Genomic DNA, 18,618 nt, shown 5'->3' with positions numbered 1-18,618 from the left:
CAGAATATTGTTACAGGAGGAGAGCAGCTCCTTTCAGGAATAGATCAGGTTGTGTATGGAGAGAGGGAGAGAGAGAGAGAGAGAGAGAGAGAAAGAGAGAGAGAGAGAGAGCACGCAGTGTTGCTGGTGACCAGAGCAGACAGTTAACTACTTAGTTGACAGTAGCATGTCCACAAAGGCCAAGGTGGCCGTGGGCCATACAATGTTTTTCAGGGCATCACGGCCGGAGGGAGGGGCAAATTCCTACCCTGGTTGAAACACTGACTAAAATTTTGAACATTAAAGGCTAAAACAATGAATGATCAACAATGCACCTTTCATTTTTCCACAGTCGTACACCAGCTGTGAAAAAAAAAAAAATTACAGAACATAATGTGCAAAATTGTACAGAGCAGAGTTTAGCTGAAGAGGAAGCTATGATGCTGACAGTTCTGAGAGTTCTGAGTCAAAAAGAGGTGGACAAGTCTAAAGAGCTGTCCTTGAGCTGTAACAGTCTGTTAGAAAAAGTGCTCTGCTGCCTGTCCAGAAGCTGCAGAGGTCTTCAGGACTATTCACCACAACTTCAAAGCTGTCTGGTTTGCGGCCAGTTACGGAGCCAGCCTTCCTGATCAATTTATTCAGTCTGTTGTATAGCCGCTTCTGATGCTGCTCCCCCAGCAGACTACAGTTCAGTCTGTTGTCAGTGTAGATGTCCAGGTACGTGGTCCCCCACCACATCGACATCCTTCCCCAGAATATACAGCGGTTGTGTAGTGGTCCTTCCTTCTGAAGTCGATCACAATCTCTCTGGTCTTGGCCTCGTTCATAAACAGAGGAGTCCTTCCAGATCACCCCACAAAATCATCTACCAGTTCTTTCTACTCCTCCTCTGGCCCATCACTTACACACCCAACCACTGAGTCATTCTACAAGTGGCATAAGCCAGAGTTACACTGAAAGTCTGAGGTATTCAAGGTGATGCTTGTGTACTACTCATCACCCAATCAGACAGAGCTTTGCCCAGTGGGACAAACTGCTGTCTGTCAGGTTGTTGGTGATCCAGGAAATGGTGGATATGTCAACCCCCATTGTTTGCAGCTTTTTCTCAGTATCAGTGGCGGATGGTGTTGAATGCACTGGAGAATCAAAGAATGCGATCAAGTTTGAGTGGGCTTGCTGCAGCTGGTAGGTGATGCTATCATCCACTCTCAGATGATGTTGGTAAGCAAACTGCGGAGGGTCGAAGACCATCTTCTCCTGCACCTTAATGAAAGGAGATGTGAGGGCAGCTGGTCGATCGTTCTTGGGAACAGGAGACAGGCAGGGGGTTGTCCTCAGCACCGGTATCTTCTCCTGGTTCAGGCTCATCTTGAAGAGGTGACTCAGGATAGCAGACAGCTGGCTGGTACAGGTCCACAGAACCCTGGGGTTGATACCGATAGGGACTGCAGCTTTGACTTGGTGGAGTCTCTCCAGGCTGTCTCCTAACCTGCCCAATAGTCACAGTCAGGGTGCTTGTCAAGGGTGGAGGGCTTTGTTCCACAGAGCTCCATGGGCAGTGGGAGTGTGTGGAGGCCTGGGAGTGGTGTGTGGTGGAGAAGAGAGCTGCTGAACAAACAAACTCATTTGCTCTCTCCAGCCTGCCCTGTGGCCGTCTGTCCCTCACCTTGAACCCAGTGAGTTCCGTCATTCCGGCCAACACATCCCTCGTGTTGTTGTAGGAGACCTTCCACTTCCACAGATTCCCTGTTGGGTCAGGCAGTACCCTCCTCAGTTCTCCCCTCTCTCCAGACCTGACCTGTCTCCAAACTCTTCTTCTTATTACAAAGTAATTTCTTCAAAGTACTTGTTGTTCGGGCAGCAGCATACACGTCTGTCATGCTGTTGATGTCCTCCCCGTGTTGCTCACAAAGCACAGTCTGTGGTCTGGAGTCTGTAGACTCAAATCGTAAATGGTAAATTGCTTATAGCGTTTTTCTAGTCTTACTGACCCAATTCAATTCACTCATTTACTCACATTCATATATCACACTCATACACACAGTCATACACTAATGGAACAGCCATCAGGAGCAATGTGGGGTTCAGTATCTTGCCTATGAATATGCGGCCTAAAGGAGCTGGGTATCGAACCACCGACCTTCTAATTAGTGGACGACCCACTCTACGTCCTGAGCCACAGCCGTTCCTAAAAGCAGTCCTGCAGTGCTTCCCTAGCCCCCTGAGTCCACCTCTTAACAGTCATATTGGATACAGGCTGCCATTGAACCAGAGGAACATACTTTCTGGTGTCAGGACCAGGTTGTGATCAGATCTGGGGTTATGCTTAGCTTTAGCATTTTATAGTGAGGCGGTTAACTTACTGGAAAATGTTGGCAATGTTTTGTCCAGCGGGACATTATCCAGTTCCCTGTAATGGCTACAAAAGCATTAGGATGCTAATCATGCAGTCTTGCAACAGTGGAGTGAATGGTGTCACACGGTACCTCTGCATCAACATTCTTTCACATTAACATGTCTGAGATTGCACCCCTTTTCATTCACAAACAATTAGGGTTGTGTGATCTTAACCTTAGTCCGATTATTACCCTATGAGCGAGAGAGGAAGAAGAGTGACCAAAAAAGCGAGTGTGTTGCGTTTTATTGCTTCTCTCCCTCATTGACTTCAGACGTTCTATTTACCGCCATAAAAAGCAGCAGGATCAGAAACTGAACTAAATGATGTGTTCTGTCTGTCTGTCATCTCCTCTGCTCTTAAATCACAGCTGCTCCTACACACGACAAGCAGCTTTATTACAATGTGTGTGTGCACATGTATTGCAATCATGGTTATATGTGGTTATATATGTTAAACATTGTGACAGGCAAATTAAATTTAATATGAAGCTCTTAAGCTCGCTGGGCCCAGTACCGGGTCCGACAGAACAGTGCGATAAATAATTGGCTGCAGAAAGTTGATTGAACAACAGTCCAAGAGGGTTTAGAATATTTGTTTGGCAATAAAATAATTTCAATATTTCTGTTTCAAAATAAGTAACCTCTCAATGTAAACTGAAACACGACAGTACATGCTCTCTCTCAATCCGCTCTCTCCACCCCACTGTGCTGGGTGTCGTATGAAACTAGAGAAGCTACTCTATATGCTTGCTATTCTGTTGATAGCATAGCATAGCATAGTCTGAGCTGACCATGCCAGCCCCAAAGCAAACACAGGACCAAACTTCTCATTTTACAGTCCACATGTCAATTTTGGGTTTATGACTAAATATTCCATCATATCCCAAAGCGGTTCTAATCAAAAACTACAAATAATATTTCCTTACCTTTTCTTGGTAATTTTGAGTCTATACCCATACCCATACCATTTCCCAGTCAAGTCGGCCAAGATGGGAGCCTGGATAACAGAGACTGAGCCCAAAGCCTGAATTTCATACATGATCTTTTGTTGCCATCTAGCACGGGTTTGGTGATACAGCCGTTTAAAAAGATAGCGCTATTGTTTTCGACATCTCGTGAGGTTTCGAACGGTATGTCACACTCCTATGGGACTTGATACTACACCCATGCGTAAGTACAAGAGACTTTCAACCCAGATTGGGATTTTACACATGACGCATGGCCAGTTGAGCTTTGTATATGGTATGTTTTATGTTTATTTTTCACTATAACAATGTCTACAAAGTAAAATCAACATAATATTGCAATTTAGATGTCTTGGAAGAGATTCAGAGGAAAAGTGGAGACAAAATTATACGATTTAATTGTTTTTTACACACAATGGTTGTGCACAATTGAATCTGATGATGTACAGGGTAAATGAAGTGGCTAAGGGTTGTATTGTGTGCGCACAGCCTCCTGTAGTGGAAATCATTGGTATTTCGTAGCCAGATTTCATTTCAAGAGGTTAAAAACCCGTTTGGTGCACTGGGTACCTTGGCTATCTAAGTGTCCAAATGGAGAGTCCCCATCCCTACTAAAACCTTTGTGGAATTTGTGTGCTTTGTGGTATTTTTGCCAACATCGATACAGTTGTAGCCATGAAGTTGTTGAATGAAATCAGTGGCATCTCTGTGCATAAGATCATTGCTATCAGAGTGTTATCCACTGCGATAGTAACAGTCACAATGTTACTGAAACTAGGAATAAATTCTCTGAGGTCTTACCTATCCATAGTGACCAAGCTCTTGCATATTGACCTGATAGTTGTGGAGCTGTTCTTGATCTACTGTTTTATGGGTATGTCTGTCTAGGCGACGCACACCTCCCAGCATCCTTAGGGCTTTTAATACTCCAAATAATAATATCCTAGATGAATGGGAAAACAAGTTAAATATCGCCTTGACATTTGCAAAGGCATGAGCAATCGGCGGTTGTTCTGATGATCGTTTATCACCGATATCAGCGTCCATCAGCACAACCCTACAAACAATGCAATTGCTCCTGCCTTTTTTTTACTGTCCTATAAAAAGTCCCTGTCCACCCGAACAGTCCTGAAACTAGGTACAGCCGCACTGTGTTCCGGGAGCAGCCATGTCTCTGTGAAACACAGAATGCTACAGTCCTGGTATTCCCTCTGGTTCTTGATCAGCGCACCAAGCTCATCCATCTTATTGCCCAAGGACCCCACATTCCCCATGATGATCGCTGGAACAGAAGGTTTATACTTCCTCTTATACGCTCTGCGCTTAGCTCCAGCTCTGCAACCCCGACGTCTCCTCTGCAGCTCCTCTGGGATTTCAGTAGCACTGGTTTACTCAATGCGATCAGCTGGTCCCATGAGAAAACAATGCCCTCACTCCTCTCAACATGGCCCCCCGTTACAGAGTGTAGAAATTAACAGGGAAACCACCAAAAAATGTGGAAAACAAAAAGTAGCCATTTACACACATTGCCAAATTAACACAAACACGGAAATAAAAAATAAAGTGAAGAAAAGTGAAGAAAAATCAAACACACACCAGGAGCTGGAGCCACTCAGCATGACACCATCAGGCAAAAAACATGTGGTGTCTGCCTCAACAGCATTTTCCAGGTACACCACACATCTGAAGCGCTGCTATGGTGGTTCAGAGCTTTATTTGAACTGTGTTATGTTCATGCTGGAGATGAAGAGATGCTGAGTACCAAACCCTCCTTCCACAACACATGAACCTCTTCTTTCTCCATTGATGTTTAAAAAAAACACCACAGAACACTATAAGAAAAAAAACATATTATAGGAAACCATCAAAAGAAAGTTGGGTCATACAGTATTTTCTTAAAGCTTCTTGAAAACTTGGTTTCTCTATAGTATCTAATATTCCTGATTAAATGAGCAACACTCAGATTTAATTAAAGTAACATTCTTGGGTTTTATTAGGCGTTCATTAGCACTCTGTGGGTAGATTGATCAGATTCAATTGACAGTGACAAGTTCCAACAATATTATATTGTGCTTATGTAGCACCCCATCACACTTAGTAAGAAACTGGTTGAAAAATTAGGTTTGGAGGGGCTTTAATGCAGAGCTGTTCAGCTAATTATAAAATATTTAAAATGCGTCGCTAGTTTAATTGTAGGCTCATTGTAGGCTGAAGGTGGAAACTTTTCACCTTTTGGCAAAAATCTGTGTTTTGAATCCAGAAGTCATTTGTATGGAGATAGATCCTTCAGTAAAAAAAACACCATGAGCATGAACTGCTGGAACAGCAATCTGGTAAACTTCTCCTCCAAGTTTGGAATGATTGTAAAATAGAACTTTAAATAAATGCATAAAAACTCAACTATTGACAGTTTACTCTAATAATATTGGTCGGTCTGTTAGTAAAGCTATAAGGTCAGATCCTTACACACACTCAGATAAATAACTCAGACAGCCAAAAGTCTTTGTTCTCTCACATGCAGACTTACACACACATGCACACACATAATGCTGCGCAGTGCCAGCCAATGACAATAGGTACTTTTCATACATCACCATTAAACTTTAGCCAGGCAAATGTCTGACATCATGTTTTCAATAAATCGTGATTTGTACTGGTTGCCAGGGAACAAATGATCCTCCCTCTGTTTTCTCATTTATCACTACAGTGTCCTTCCAGTGTCTCTCTCCTGTATCCCCCTCCACCCCAACCCCCATCCCCAACTTCTACCTTCCTCACTCTACCCCTCTCTGTTTGTCTTATTAATTTCTCTCTCTCTCTTTCTCTCTCTCTCTGTGTAGATTGTATATGTAGCTCCAATGAAGGCCTTGGCAGCAGAGATGACTAATTACTTCAGTAAGCGATTGGAGCCACTGGGAATCACCGTTAAAGAACTCACTGGAGACATGCAGCTAACCAAAGGAGAGATTCTACGAACACAGGTACATCCACACTCTAGCACTCTATCACACACACACACACACACACACACACACACGCTATGAGATCTATCATGTTTCCAAAAAAAAGTTCAACAAAAGCTGCTGCCCCTCCCCCCAGGTTTCCTCTTCTGCACATGCATGTTCTCTAGCACCCCCAAGTGGACTGGATCGTAACACTTATTGGAGGCCATTTCATCAAATATTCTGCATCAGTCACAATTCTGTCTATTATAATTCACAAGTGTAACTTTACTAGGTCAACACTTTCACAGTCAACTACTGCTGCAACGGATTTACAGAGGTTTTCAAAGAGAGAACACATGATAGAAGGAGTGCTATTAACTTGGAAGTGTCTGCTCTTCCTGTTCTGGCTTCATTACCTGTTTAAAGACACAATGATTGGAATCCTAGTGTTTTTATTTGCACATAGCCTTAGTGTTCAGTGTCACTGTATATATGTTTCCAGTCCTTTATCTGCTAGTAGTATATCCTGAGCTCTTCCTCTGTGACACAGAGATGGTCAACAAAAATGGAAGAAACAACTATGAAGTAGGGATCGACTGAAATGTTTTTTTCAGGGCTGATACCGATACTGATTATCGGTAAACAGGGAGACCGATAACTGATATTTGAAACTGATATGCCATCACAAAGCTACTGCTGTATAAGGACACTCACCTTGGCGTCCAGGTGTTTCTTTTATGTTGTCCACCCCATTTATATCAGTGAAAGTAGCTAAATAACAGAAACACCTCTGTACAATGTAACACAGCTCCACACACTACATCCTCCATAATAATAATCAACAACTGTCTACAAGAATTTTATTACAAATTAAACATTATAACCTTCATGAAGGAGGATTTACTGTAGAACTGTTGTATTCGTCAAGTCAAGTAAAGTCAATTTTATTTGTATAGCGCCAATTCACAACATAATTTATCTCAAGGCACTTTCCAAATAGAGCAGGACTAGACCTTCTCTTTTTAATATTATTTACAGAGACCCAACAATTCTCACCAAAAGCAGCACTAGACAACAGTGGAAAGGAAAGACTTCCTTTTAAGAGGCAGAAACCTCGAGCAGAACCGGACTCAGGGTGGGCGGGGCCATCTGCCTCGATCGGTTGGGTTGGAGAGAGAGGGAGAGAGTGAGAGAGAGAGTGAGAGAGAGAGAGAGAGAGAGAGAGAGAGCACAGAGGAAAAGATGAAGAACCTGCAATGATAGCAATATTAATAATAGTGATAGTGACAGTAACAGCAATAGTAATGTAATGGCAACTGTAGTGCTCCTACTGATAAAGTAGTAATGACAGCTAATGACATTAATAATTATCATTATTAGTTATAGTAGATTTGAGCAGGTTTAGCAGCAGGTGTTGAACAGGATCAAGGGGCAGTAGGTGGTTTGCAGTCTCAGATCCAGACTCTACAGCTGCAGCTCTGGAGGCGGGAAGACCTGCGGAGAGGAACAGGAAGGAGATAGAGAAGGAGAAGGGAGAGAGAGAGGTATTAATGTACATCAGTTTTAGCTGGATGTTCCTAATAAAGTGAACACTGAGTGTATAACAGTAGGTGTATGCACAGGCTGGAAAGAGCCTAACTGGAATGAATTGGTAATAATTTCATATTATATATATATATATATATATTAATTATCATCACCTCGTAACATGTTTTACCTCTCCCGTCCCCCTTTTAAGAGGTGACATGTTCAGTTACATTTTTACACAGCGATTTTACTTCTACTGCAGTAAAATGTCTTTTCAGTAACAGACAGGCTGACGTCAGTGTAGTGGCTCATCTCCAGTTGCAGGAGTTTCTCATGCTAGAAGTGTGTATTGCTGCTCTATTTATCACAGCTAATGCTTCCTTTCTTCATCACAGTGTTTAACTACCTGCTGTACATTTAAACTTACACTAGTTCTGCTCCAGCACCCAGAGCTCTCTGCTCCTTTTAGTGACTTTCATTAATTCAGCAGTTGTTTACATGCTGTTCAGATCAATTAGTGACTTTAGCTTAGCAGTTAGCATTAGCGTCTCTCTCTCTATCTGTGTCTTGAACCAACAGATGGACGTATTCATCAGAGTGTACATATTCTGTGAATACAAACAGTCTGTTCAATCAACCTGCAAGTTGAAGACTTGTGGCCAAGGTCTAAAGTTTGAATGTACCCTTTAAGCAACCGAAGTCACAGCTCTTTCAGGAAAGACGGGAAGAAGCGGGGAGTGGGTCAGCTGTTATTGTGAGCTATTACCTGGCTCACATGTCCTCTATGCTTAAGTAAAGTTATAGTGAATGCATTCTGCACTACCTTATTAATGAAGTGTTTTTGTCTTGAATTCATTGCACAGTGATTTTCTGTGTTCGTGAAGGTTCTTTCTAGTATACATGCTTTCTTATATTATGAATTATTTCTCTGCTTCACCTCACTGCCTTTATTAAGCTATCAAGCTGTTTCGCAGGTTTGTTTTTTCGAGCTGACCACAGCAGTTCCTTATCTGGCTGTGGTGCGCTGCTTTGGTTTGTTCTGTGACAGGACTGCAACACAGTCCACATGATGATGATAAACCACGCACTGTCTTTTTTTAATGATAATTACTCAGTGTCACACTTCCATCACACAGTGTCAAAGGTCAGATATTTTGGCAGCATCTTGGAGAACTTCTGTATCTGTGTTTTTGTGTCTGCATATGATATTTAATTACAAGATCTCAACAGTGTTGCACTGTTAGATTACTGAGCAACATGGTGCAATACAGTGAGTCATCTGCCTTTTCTATTTCCTTCTCTCAACATATTTGCTTGGACTTATCCAGGTTTCAGTGCAGTGTTTGCTCTAAATAGAGCCACCTCCATAGCACCACCATGCAGCGTGGGTGTATGAAATATTCAGTCAAAGTAAGAGCTGGGCGCCAGACAGGGGAGTAATCCCAATCCTTTCACTTTTAAAAAAAAATATAGACATAAGTAATTTACATTGATAACCCAGATAGCTTGTTACCCTTACGACCAAAATTTGTGTCAGGAGAAAAACAACAAAATCACAATCAATCCCTCCTCATCAGTTAAATGTTGTTGGACAGAAACCAAATAATAATGAAAATTAAAGCTGTACGCAGCATTGATCGTGCCCTCACATTGTCGTTCACGTCGAGCGGGTCTGGTTTGTAGGGGTCACTATCGATCCATTTTGCCACGGCCAAACCTGAGAAATCAGATATCAATTTCAGCCCCTTCTGTCGCATGTGCCAGGGTTTGTGAGTTTTCGAGCATCTCTAGTCCCTCAATAACAACTCCCTGTTTCTAATGTCAGAATTTGCCGCTCTTCCATTCATTAAAAACAATTTTCACCATCATCATCATCAAGGTCTGAAGGCTTGTCTCGCCACGTTTGAGGTGGATGTGGTCAACCCGCTAGGAAGAGTAAATCAAAGAATAAAACATGTCATTTTCTTTTGCCAGTACGTGGCGCTATGACCACAGCTGAATACGGGCATGTAGATATGTTCAGGCTATGCTCTTATCAGACATGTTAAGTTTGGGGCAGATTGAACAAAGTATATTTGAGTTACAACAACTTCATCTTCCACAGCCAAACACAGAAATATGTAACTTTGCCACAGACACACCATTCACTGAAAACTCCCAGTTTGGCGTCACAAAGGTCTTTAGATTGCACTGACCAAATTTGAGGTGGAGCTGATCATTTCTGTAGGAGGGGTTTTCTTCCATTCTGAAGAAGAAATTTCTTCTTAAAACCCACTTACTTACTTTTTACGTCGATTCTGACATTCACCAATGTTTTCTTATTTGGCATTATTTTGATAATTAGATTTTTTTGTTATGCCTCAGCACTGGTGACGGCCAGAGGAATTATGTTTTCAGGTTGTCCGTCCATCTGAAGAATAAGAATAAATATAAGTTGTGACCAATTTATATTGTGAGCGGTTCAAGTTCTAATCTTTACTTTTTCCACATCCCACAGACTTAGTTATTTTATTAATCGCTTGTGTTCAAAGCAACACTTTTCTCTACTCTAAGTGGTAGTTACCAGTATGGTTGCAGTATAAAGACAAAATCAGATGTTCACTTTTGATTAGAAAGCTGTCTGGAGTGTCTGCGGTGGTTCCGCTTGCATTAGAATGATAAATGATAGTGTTGAACATGTCAGAGCACCTTCGTTAATCACATTCTCACGCTGACATAAGAGATCTTTGGTTATGTTATCACTTATTATGAAGGTACACTGGTGATGGCTCCTATATCTGACATCACAATCATTCTCTTTAAATTTTGAGCTCACATTGACAATAGCCAGGCCCCACAATGCAACAGCTTCTTTGCACATGTGAAAAAGAATGATTTTGGGTGGGCGGTGCCAGTGAGTTCTCACATCAAGTGTGAGGCGGTGGCACAGGTGGCAGAGTGGTTGTCTACTGACCGCAGGGTTGACTGTTCGATCCCCGGCTCTTCTGTCGCTGTGCTGAAGTGTTCTTGAGAGTTTGACAGTTTCTCCCAATGGCTGACAAGCGCCTTGCACTGCATCTCCACCTCTGTCAACATGTGGATGTGACTAGTAGAGTAACGCGCTTTGAGTGGTTGACAAGATTAGAAAAGCTATATATAAATGCAGTCCATTTACCATTTCACCTAAATTGACAACATACGTGCGTTCACTAAACCCAGACAGTAACAAATATGTTGCACAAGCAGAGGAGACAGGACCCTGGACCTTCTGTATGCTAATGTTAAAGAGGCCTGTGTTCATTACCATGAACACACACACACACACACACACACACACAGTGTTCTCTATTTTGACTCACAGAAATACTCACAGGGGGACCAAAGGTGGATTAATCCACTGCTGAAAATAATAATGAATTGATAATGCACTATTTCCTCCAGTTTGAGTGACTGTTGGATACAAACTGTTGTTGCTAGCTGTTTTGGAAAATACTGAGCATTTAAAGAAAATAAAATTTTATTACTGAGAAGTTCCTCCCTTTGCTTTCAAAACAGTTGTCTTAGAACAGTTCTTCATGTCATTGATTCCACAAGATGTTGGATTCCTGTGAGATTCTCGTTCACATAATTTTTTGCAGATTTCTCAGCTGCACATTCACGCTGCTTATCTCCTCTTCGACCACATCCCAAAAGTTTTCTATTGGATTCAGATCTGGTGACTGAGGAGGTCACTGACCTGAAGTATACTGAACTCACTGTCATGTTCATTTCATGTTGAGAAATATTTTGCTGCATGATAATGCAGGAATTAGCCATTACAAGGTGGGTAACTGATCTTGTGTCCGCTGCAGCCTCAGGTTTCTGTTCTTGGTGACTGGGGTGGAACCAGATGCGGTCTCTTGCTGTTGTCGACAATCCACCTCCAGGTTCAGTGTGTTGTGTGTTCTGACATGCTTTCCTGTGATTTTGTTGTTTCTCCCACAGTAAATTCTAGAGACTGTTGTGTGTGAAAATCCAGGAGATCAGCAGATTCAGAAACACTCAAACCAGCCCATCTGGTAGCAGCAATCACGCCACAGTCGAACTCGCAGAGATCACATTCTTTCCTTATTCTGATGTTTGATGTGAACATTTGGTGAAGCTCCTTAATCTGTATCTACAGGACTTTATTCACTGCACTGCTGCCATGTGATTGACCGATCAGATAATTGTATGAATGAGTAGGTGTGCAGGCGTTGCTGATAAAGTGCTTGATAGGTGCATATGCAAGTTTTGTTTTGCTGGCTCTGAATCAGCGGGCTCAGGGACGGCTGCCACACACAGGAGGAAAATCTGAAAGTGCTGAGTGATCGTCAGCTTAGGTCTTTTTTTTGGGAGTTCTTGAGAATAACGATCCAATATAACTGGAGTAACACCAGCCTTATCAATCAAGGCTCTGACAGCATGGTGGTTAAGCCAGCTTAGTTAATGGTGAGGGAAACTCCAGGATACTTACTGTCTTTAAATGAGGGATCAACCTATAAAACATCAATGAACTATGAAGTTTATCATACATGTGAAATGACATGAGAATTATCTCCTTAAAGGTTCATTTTGTTGACCAGTACCGTTTGCTGTCGTGTGTTCTCCAGTCAGATCTTAAGCTGTCAAGTGATGAGAACAATTTTGTCAATGACAAAATTAGCTAATGATATTCCTTTGTTGAATTCCAAATGCTAGTCAATTGGATGTTTTATTTCTGTCGAGCAATCAGTAGGTTGTTCAGTTAATTAAGTGTTGAGCAGCAGGTGAAGTATAGTTTCTGTGTTTTGTGGGTTTCATGAATTCAACCTCATATATGTTCCAGAAACCGCCCTCACGCAGGAGTTTTTCCCTCCGTGATAAAAAGAGGATGGGTTCATTACAATGAGGCCAACGGAAAGGGGATGAAAGCTCCAGGTTGAGCACATACTTAGAGATAGAAGAGGGCTCCTCCAGCTCAGAGGGAAGTGGAGGTTGGTGGATCCGGCATGAAAGATTGAACAATGAAACTGAGAAGGTTGGAGAAACATGCATATCTGTTAAATCCAAAAGAGTTGGATTTGCGAGATTGCACAGCTTAGAGTTAAAGTTTATAAGCTTATGGGACTTATGAATACAGAAAAGGAAAGGAAAGGTTCAGGTTTGGGTGTGTGTGTGTGTGTGTGTGTGTGTGTGTGTGTGTAGGTGTGTGTGTGTGTGTGTGTGTATCGAGTGGGGGGTTGGGGCATTTTCCTATGAAACGAGGCCAATTCCAGCTAATCTGAAGGTGTATTAAAGTTGCATCTCTATCAGGTCATGTGAGCTGACTTCACAAAGAGAATGATTAGTCAGATCCACTGCAGCTCTGCAGCAACCCACAATCTCTCTTTCACTTGGCCTTGTTCACTTCTCTCTCTCATCCCTCCATCTGACTGTGTTAGTGTCAGTACATCCACCAGGCTGTCTGAACAGGCCGCAGTGATGCCACGCACTGTAACCTTGGTTGTCTTCTGTCCTCACTTTTTGTTTCATCATGCTCTTTTGATGCACATTACAGTGGGAGTTCTGGCATGACTTCACTTACTCGTAAGGTGAATTAAGAAGAGACGGCAGGATCAAAACTCCAGCAAGACATGCAACATTAACCATTTCTGTATTGTAAGACTTTAAATTAAAGCGGACAAGGTTGAAGGAAAAATAAAACAAAAGCAATCACATATATCCAGTGATTACCAGCAACACATCCGACCCTGTGTTATTGTTACGCGCTCAGGTGTGGGCCGCCAACATTTTTGAGATTTTCATGTGGACCGTGAGTTGAGAAAGGTTGGGAATCACTGATCTAGACCAATCAAGTTCATTAACTGACAGACAGGCAAGGGCTCAGCATAATAAGTCCACAAACGGGAGAAGTGTTTCAGTGGAGATGTACCTCAGTGTGTATTTCAAGTATTTCCACGGTTATGAGGAACATTTCTTTTAATATGATTCTTACAGGAACAAATAGTTTGTCATGAAAACCTGTGAGAATCATTTCGGCTGTTATTGTAATAGGTAAATATCAACCGTTTGTGATCATTCTCATCAGTAACTTCTGGTCAGCAAGTTGGAAGAACTTCTGTAAGTTTCTTTAGCATTGACTAGCCGGTAACCTCGGTGCCTCCTGCAACAGCATATAGTGCTGCCAACAGTCTCCATTAACACTGTGGTCGGTTTAGGTAGTGGATTAAAGCTGTTTCAGTTTCGGTAACATTCAAAGTATTCATTAGAAGGGCCTTGTTGTGAGTGAGTGATGAGTGAAATGATAGGAAATCCAAATTGTAAATTGGTGTGTGCACATAGACACAACAGGTTAGAGTCGTTAGAGTTGTAGTGGATGCTTAGCGCAGTTAACATTTGTCGATTAAAGACAAATGCTGATTTGGGAGTTGATGGTCTGAGTCTGTATGTCAATTTACAACAACCTTATTCCCTCTTACAAAGCTCTGATTGGCTCGCTTGTTTTTCTAACTGAAGGAACAATAAACAAAACAACACATCTATTTGAATCACTTAAAAAAAAATCAAAGAAGCTGGCAGAGCTCTGGATCCAGGAGAAAACTGCAGTGGTAAAATGATAACACTCACAGGTATTTTTAGTTTGAATTACTTCTGCAGAAAAAAAAGTGGTGAATTGAAAAGAACTTGCAAGCTCTCAGAAACGATGGAAATCTGTTTGTCCTTGCAATGACACGATCAGTAATTCCTGGAAAGAATGTGTCGTGTGTTTGAGTTGAGCACTCACAGGAAGCTAGTCTGTTCAGCAGTAGAGCTAAGGATCATAATAAATGCTTTAAACAGGTGACTATGGACCTGCTGTAACTTCCCGCAGGTCTACCATGACTTCATATTACTGTATTAAAATGTATGCATTTATTTTTCACACTCCTCTTAATACACCATCCACTGATCAGAGGAAAACAGCAGCTCTCATTGTAATTAGGCCAAATGTGTTTTTTCATGTTTACCTAATTGTAAGTGGAACATAAGGACAAACACACACACACACACACATACACACAGGTTTTCATTACAGTCTCGACAAGCCGTTAGTTGTTCACATATCGCAATCCAGTAAATGCCTTTCTCTTACCTCCCCACTCCATCTTCCTCCCGCCCACCCCATCTTTCCACATCCTCCTCTATCCATGGCTGTGATAGTTACCATGGAAACAGAAAGGGTTTTCGAGGGATGCTGCCATGTGGATGCCAGTGTGCGGGTGGGTGGCATCCTGGGACATCCAGGCCCTCTTCCCTCTCTGTCCAGAGAGGAAATATCAGCTGATGACATCCAAGAAGAAGCTGCCTCACGGTCAGACAGTTGTCTTGTGAAGGGCGGACAAGAGGAGTGTGTCAAAATTTCCTTGTAAAGTCAAGTCACGTGCAGGGAAACTGAACTAGCTGCTGATGTGTTTCGGCCCATTTTGCCCTCATAATATTGGGTTTGTATAAAACTACACCAAAGAACAAAACACTTGGCGAGAGAAAATGTAAAGGCAAAACCCAGAAAAGGCAATTATTACAAGTCATTACTGAAACATCAGGCTGCGTTGAGCCATGGCTCTTGCTGCAAAGATCAAGAATATTTTTAGAGCTGATCACTTGTCAGGCACATTGCAGTGTGATTAATTAGTAGTGCTGAAAGTTAGTGTGATCTGACATGGACTATGTTGTGCATGGCTGCACACAGCTACCACTCTACACACTTACCACTGAGGGAAAAGCTCATCGCTCCAACTGCACTCATTAAATTAACATAAAAATTGTTCAACATGAAAGGACATTTTTCCATCTTTGAAAGTGGTCAGTGTTACTTCTACTTTTCAGAAATGTTTTCAGTCGTGAAAATGATAGAAAAATTAATTGTACTCTCAAATGACACGTTTTCGCTCTTTAAATACTTGGTGCTCTCAGACAAAAATTAAGGCATCAACACATTGGGGCAGTGTTGGGGGGGGGGGTTCCTCCTGTGACCACACCAGAGGGCCGACGGTTCAACCTCCTGTCTGTACGCAGACTTGTCACTGTCAGGAGTTTAACGATCGGTTCTCCTGAGGTGCAGTTGGTGTAGAATTAGAGGAGCGGTGGGGAGAGCAGACATTCCTGAGGGGGAAACAGCTCTGACTGTCCGGTTGCTAGATATGATTGATTCTCCCCGTCCTCACACGCCGCTTCCTGTCCGTCAGGAAGTCGCTGATCCCATCGACAGGTGGAGGCGGGCGGTTGCTGGTGCAGTTGGTTATGTGATGTTGGAGCGGGTGAGGGGTGTGAATGTAGGCTTATCAAACCGACAGTAAAACACATTCAGGTTGTCAGCCAGTGGGTGATTCCCCACAGTGTGGAGGGATGGTTTTCTGTAGTTGGTGATGTCCTGCAGACCTCTCCACACTGACGTACAGATCTGTGTCCCATCTCTATGTTGTACAGATCTTCGTCCCATATAAATCTGCTCTGGGAACTGTATACAGTAAATTTATTTATTTGATCTATTTTAACTAATAGCACACAAATCATTATATTGTTCATGTCCGTACTGAATACATCATTAGAATAATTAGTGTAGGTTGGAAAAGTATTTGAACCCCTAGTGACATGAACAGAAGTTGACTGGAGTCATTAGCAAACAGTCCAGTCAATCAAACAGGATTAAAGGTGTGGGTCAGACACTTTAGCCCTGTTCAGACCTGCATTAACATGCGTCTCTGGTGGTCCGATCACAAGTGGACAGTTCACACCTGGCATTAACATGCGCCTCCACATGCATCTCAAGTGACCACTTGTGATTGGATCTCACTTCGCTCTATATGCAAATAAATATGTGTGTGTTGTTTTTAACCAGTCTGACGAGAGAGAGAGAGAGAGAGAGACAGAGAGTGGTAGAGAGGGGTTGAGTGAATTGTTGCTCTGCTCACAGCTCTACAGTCAGATCAGCTTTTAGCTATTTAAGATAGTAAAATATTTTGGGTTCATTATAAACTGTGTTAGAACTAAGTCTGTGACAGAGGATGTCAGTAGAGTAGGCGGTCCTTCAGAGGGCGTCAGTAGAGTAGGCGGTCCTTCAGAGGATGTCAGTAGAGTAGGCGGTCCTTCAGAGGACGTCAGTAGAGTAGGCGGTCCTTCAGAGGAAGTCAGTAGAGTAGGCGGTCCTTCAGAGGAAGTCAGTAGAGTAGTTGTTCCTTCAATGTGGCCAGGATACTTTCACGTTGACACTGCTAAAAGAATGTGGCCTCATGTGGTCCAGACCACCTCTGACTGTGGTCTGAGTGATCGGATCTCAAATGCGTCTTCAATGCATCCTGGGTGGGCTCACACCTGAACTTAGAGCTGACCGCCTGTGATCAGATCACCTGAGACGGATGCTAATACCAGGTCTATAAAGGTCTGAGCAGGTCTGAACTGGTCTGAGCAGGTCTGAGCAGGTCTAAGCAGGTCTGAATAGGTCTGAGCAGGTTTGAACAGTTGAACATTACAAACATTTTTAGTTTGATGCTGACAAGAAACGTGCTGATGTGTAATGTACCTTCCGAAAGACAAAAACATTCAGAATTGTTGATTTGCATAAAAATTGCGTGAAGAGTAACAAAGTGTTTTTAAAGAGTTCAAATATTCATCAGTCTACAGTCACACAAACTGTCTATAAATGAAGATGAATTAAATAAAAGCATGGAATCATTCATGAAGAGTGAACTGACTTTTGTTGAAGTTGGTTTTAAATATTCTCCATTTACTGGCTTCATTCTTCTTGGGCTTTGGCTAAAATAAACAAATAAAATGAAATAGATTAAATTGACAGGATTTGTAATTAGTGAGCAGAAGTGTAAAAAAGCATCTTTGTGAGGACCCGGCCCCACAACAAAGGGCCTTTTGAAGGTTAACACTGGGTTGTAGGTTCAGGGTTAGAATCACATACAGGTTATAGTGTTAGGCCTAAAATTATGGATGAGGTAAGAGTCAGAGTTATGCATTTATTGTTGATGGATAGAGTTAGGTTTAGGCGCTAGGGAATGCATTTTGTTGAAGAGTGTCCTCACAGCTAATGAAAGACAAGAATGTGTGTGTGTGTTTTTCAGTGTGTGTGAAATATGCAAGTAATCCTCTTTTGAAAGGCCACAACTTAAAAATCCACCTCCATAACTAAACATATGGTAACAAGCTTTCCTGCAAATGCTGCAGGAAATATCACCGGTGTCCCCCATATGCTGAACATGTCTCAGCCAAAGAATTAACAATGGGAGAACTAGACATTCATCTGCATACTTGTCGGGCAGTGGCAGTAATGTAAAAAATGTCAGACATACAGTCCAAATTAAGTATTTGGTCAGTTACACATGTTTTGATCTTCAGGCTCCATGTTTCAGCTCAGCTTCAGTTTGAAATAAAATAATGAGAACTATATTTTAGTGCCATTTTGAGTAGATTTACATCAATATTGAAAGAACTGTGTGGGAGGTAAAGCCCTATTCAAATCCTGAAGTCTTTGACCATATACTGGTGATTTCATGGTTACAATAATAAACATTAGGATTGCACCGACATTGTGATTTGGGTTAAAATAAGTAGGCTACTTCCTCAACATTATATGATCTTTGTTGTCATGGTTACAATAAAAACAATGAACGGTCAGGGATAATAGAAACAATTTAAATATAAACAGCTACTTTCACATGGGAGTGGAACACCGCTCTTCATCCATCCACCACAACCTCCTCCTGACGAGGACTTTGTCTCTCTTTTTACTACGTCACCGCACTTTTCCCTTTGCTACTGTCATAATTACTACCACCATT

At 42.1% G+C, this 18,618-nt stretch overlaps 1 protein-coding gene across 1 annotated transcript in view; it reads left to right on the top strand.

Moving 5' to 3' along the window:
* ascc3 (activating signal cointegrator 1 complex subunit 3) overlaps positions 1-18,618 on the top strand; it is a 162,495-nt gene that overhangs the window by 66,365 nt on the left and 77,512 nt on the right. Inside the window, exon 10 of the mRNA XM_056380794.1 lies at positions 6,182-6,322. Within this exon, the coding sequence (XP_056236769.1) occupies positions 6,182-6,322 (141 nt within the window). The remainder of the gene's footprint in view (positions 1-6,181; positions 6,323-18,618) is intronic.

The sequence above is a fragment of the Seriola aureovittata genome, chromosome 7, assembly GCF_021018895.1.
Source record: "Seriola aureovittata isolate HTS-2021-v1 ecotype China chromosome 7, ASM2101889v1, whole genome shotgun sequence".
NCBI classification, from domain to species: Eukaryota; Metazoa; Chordata; class Actinopteri; order Carangiformes; family Carangidae; genus Seriola; species Seriola aureovittata.
This window is presented reverse-complemented; position numbering and strand designations above follow the sequence as displayed.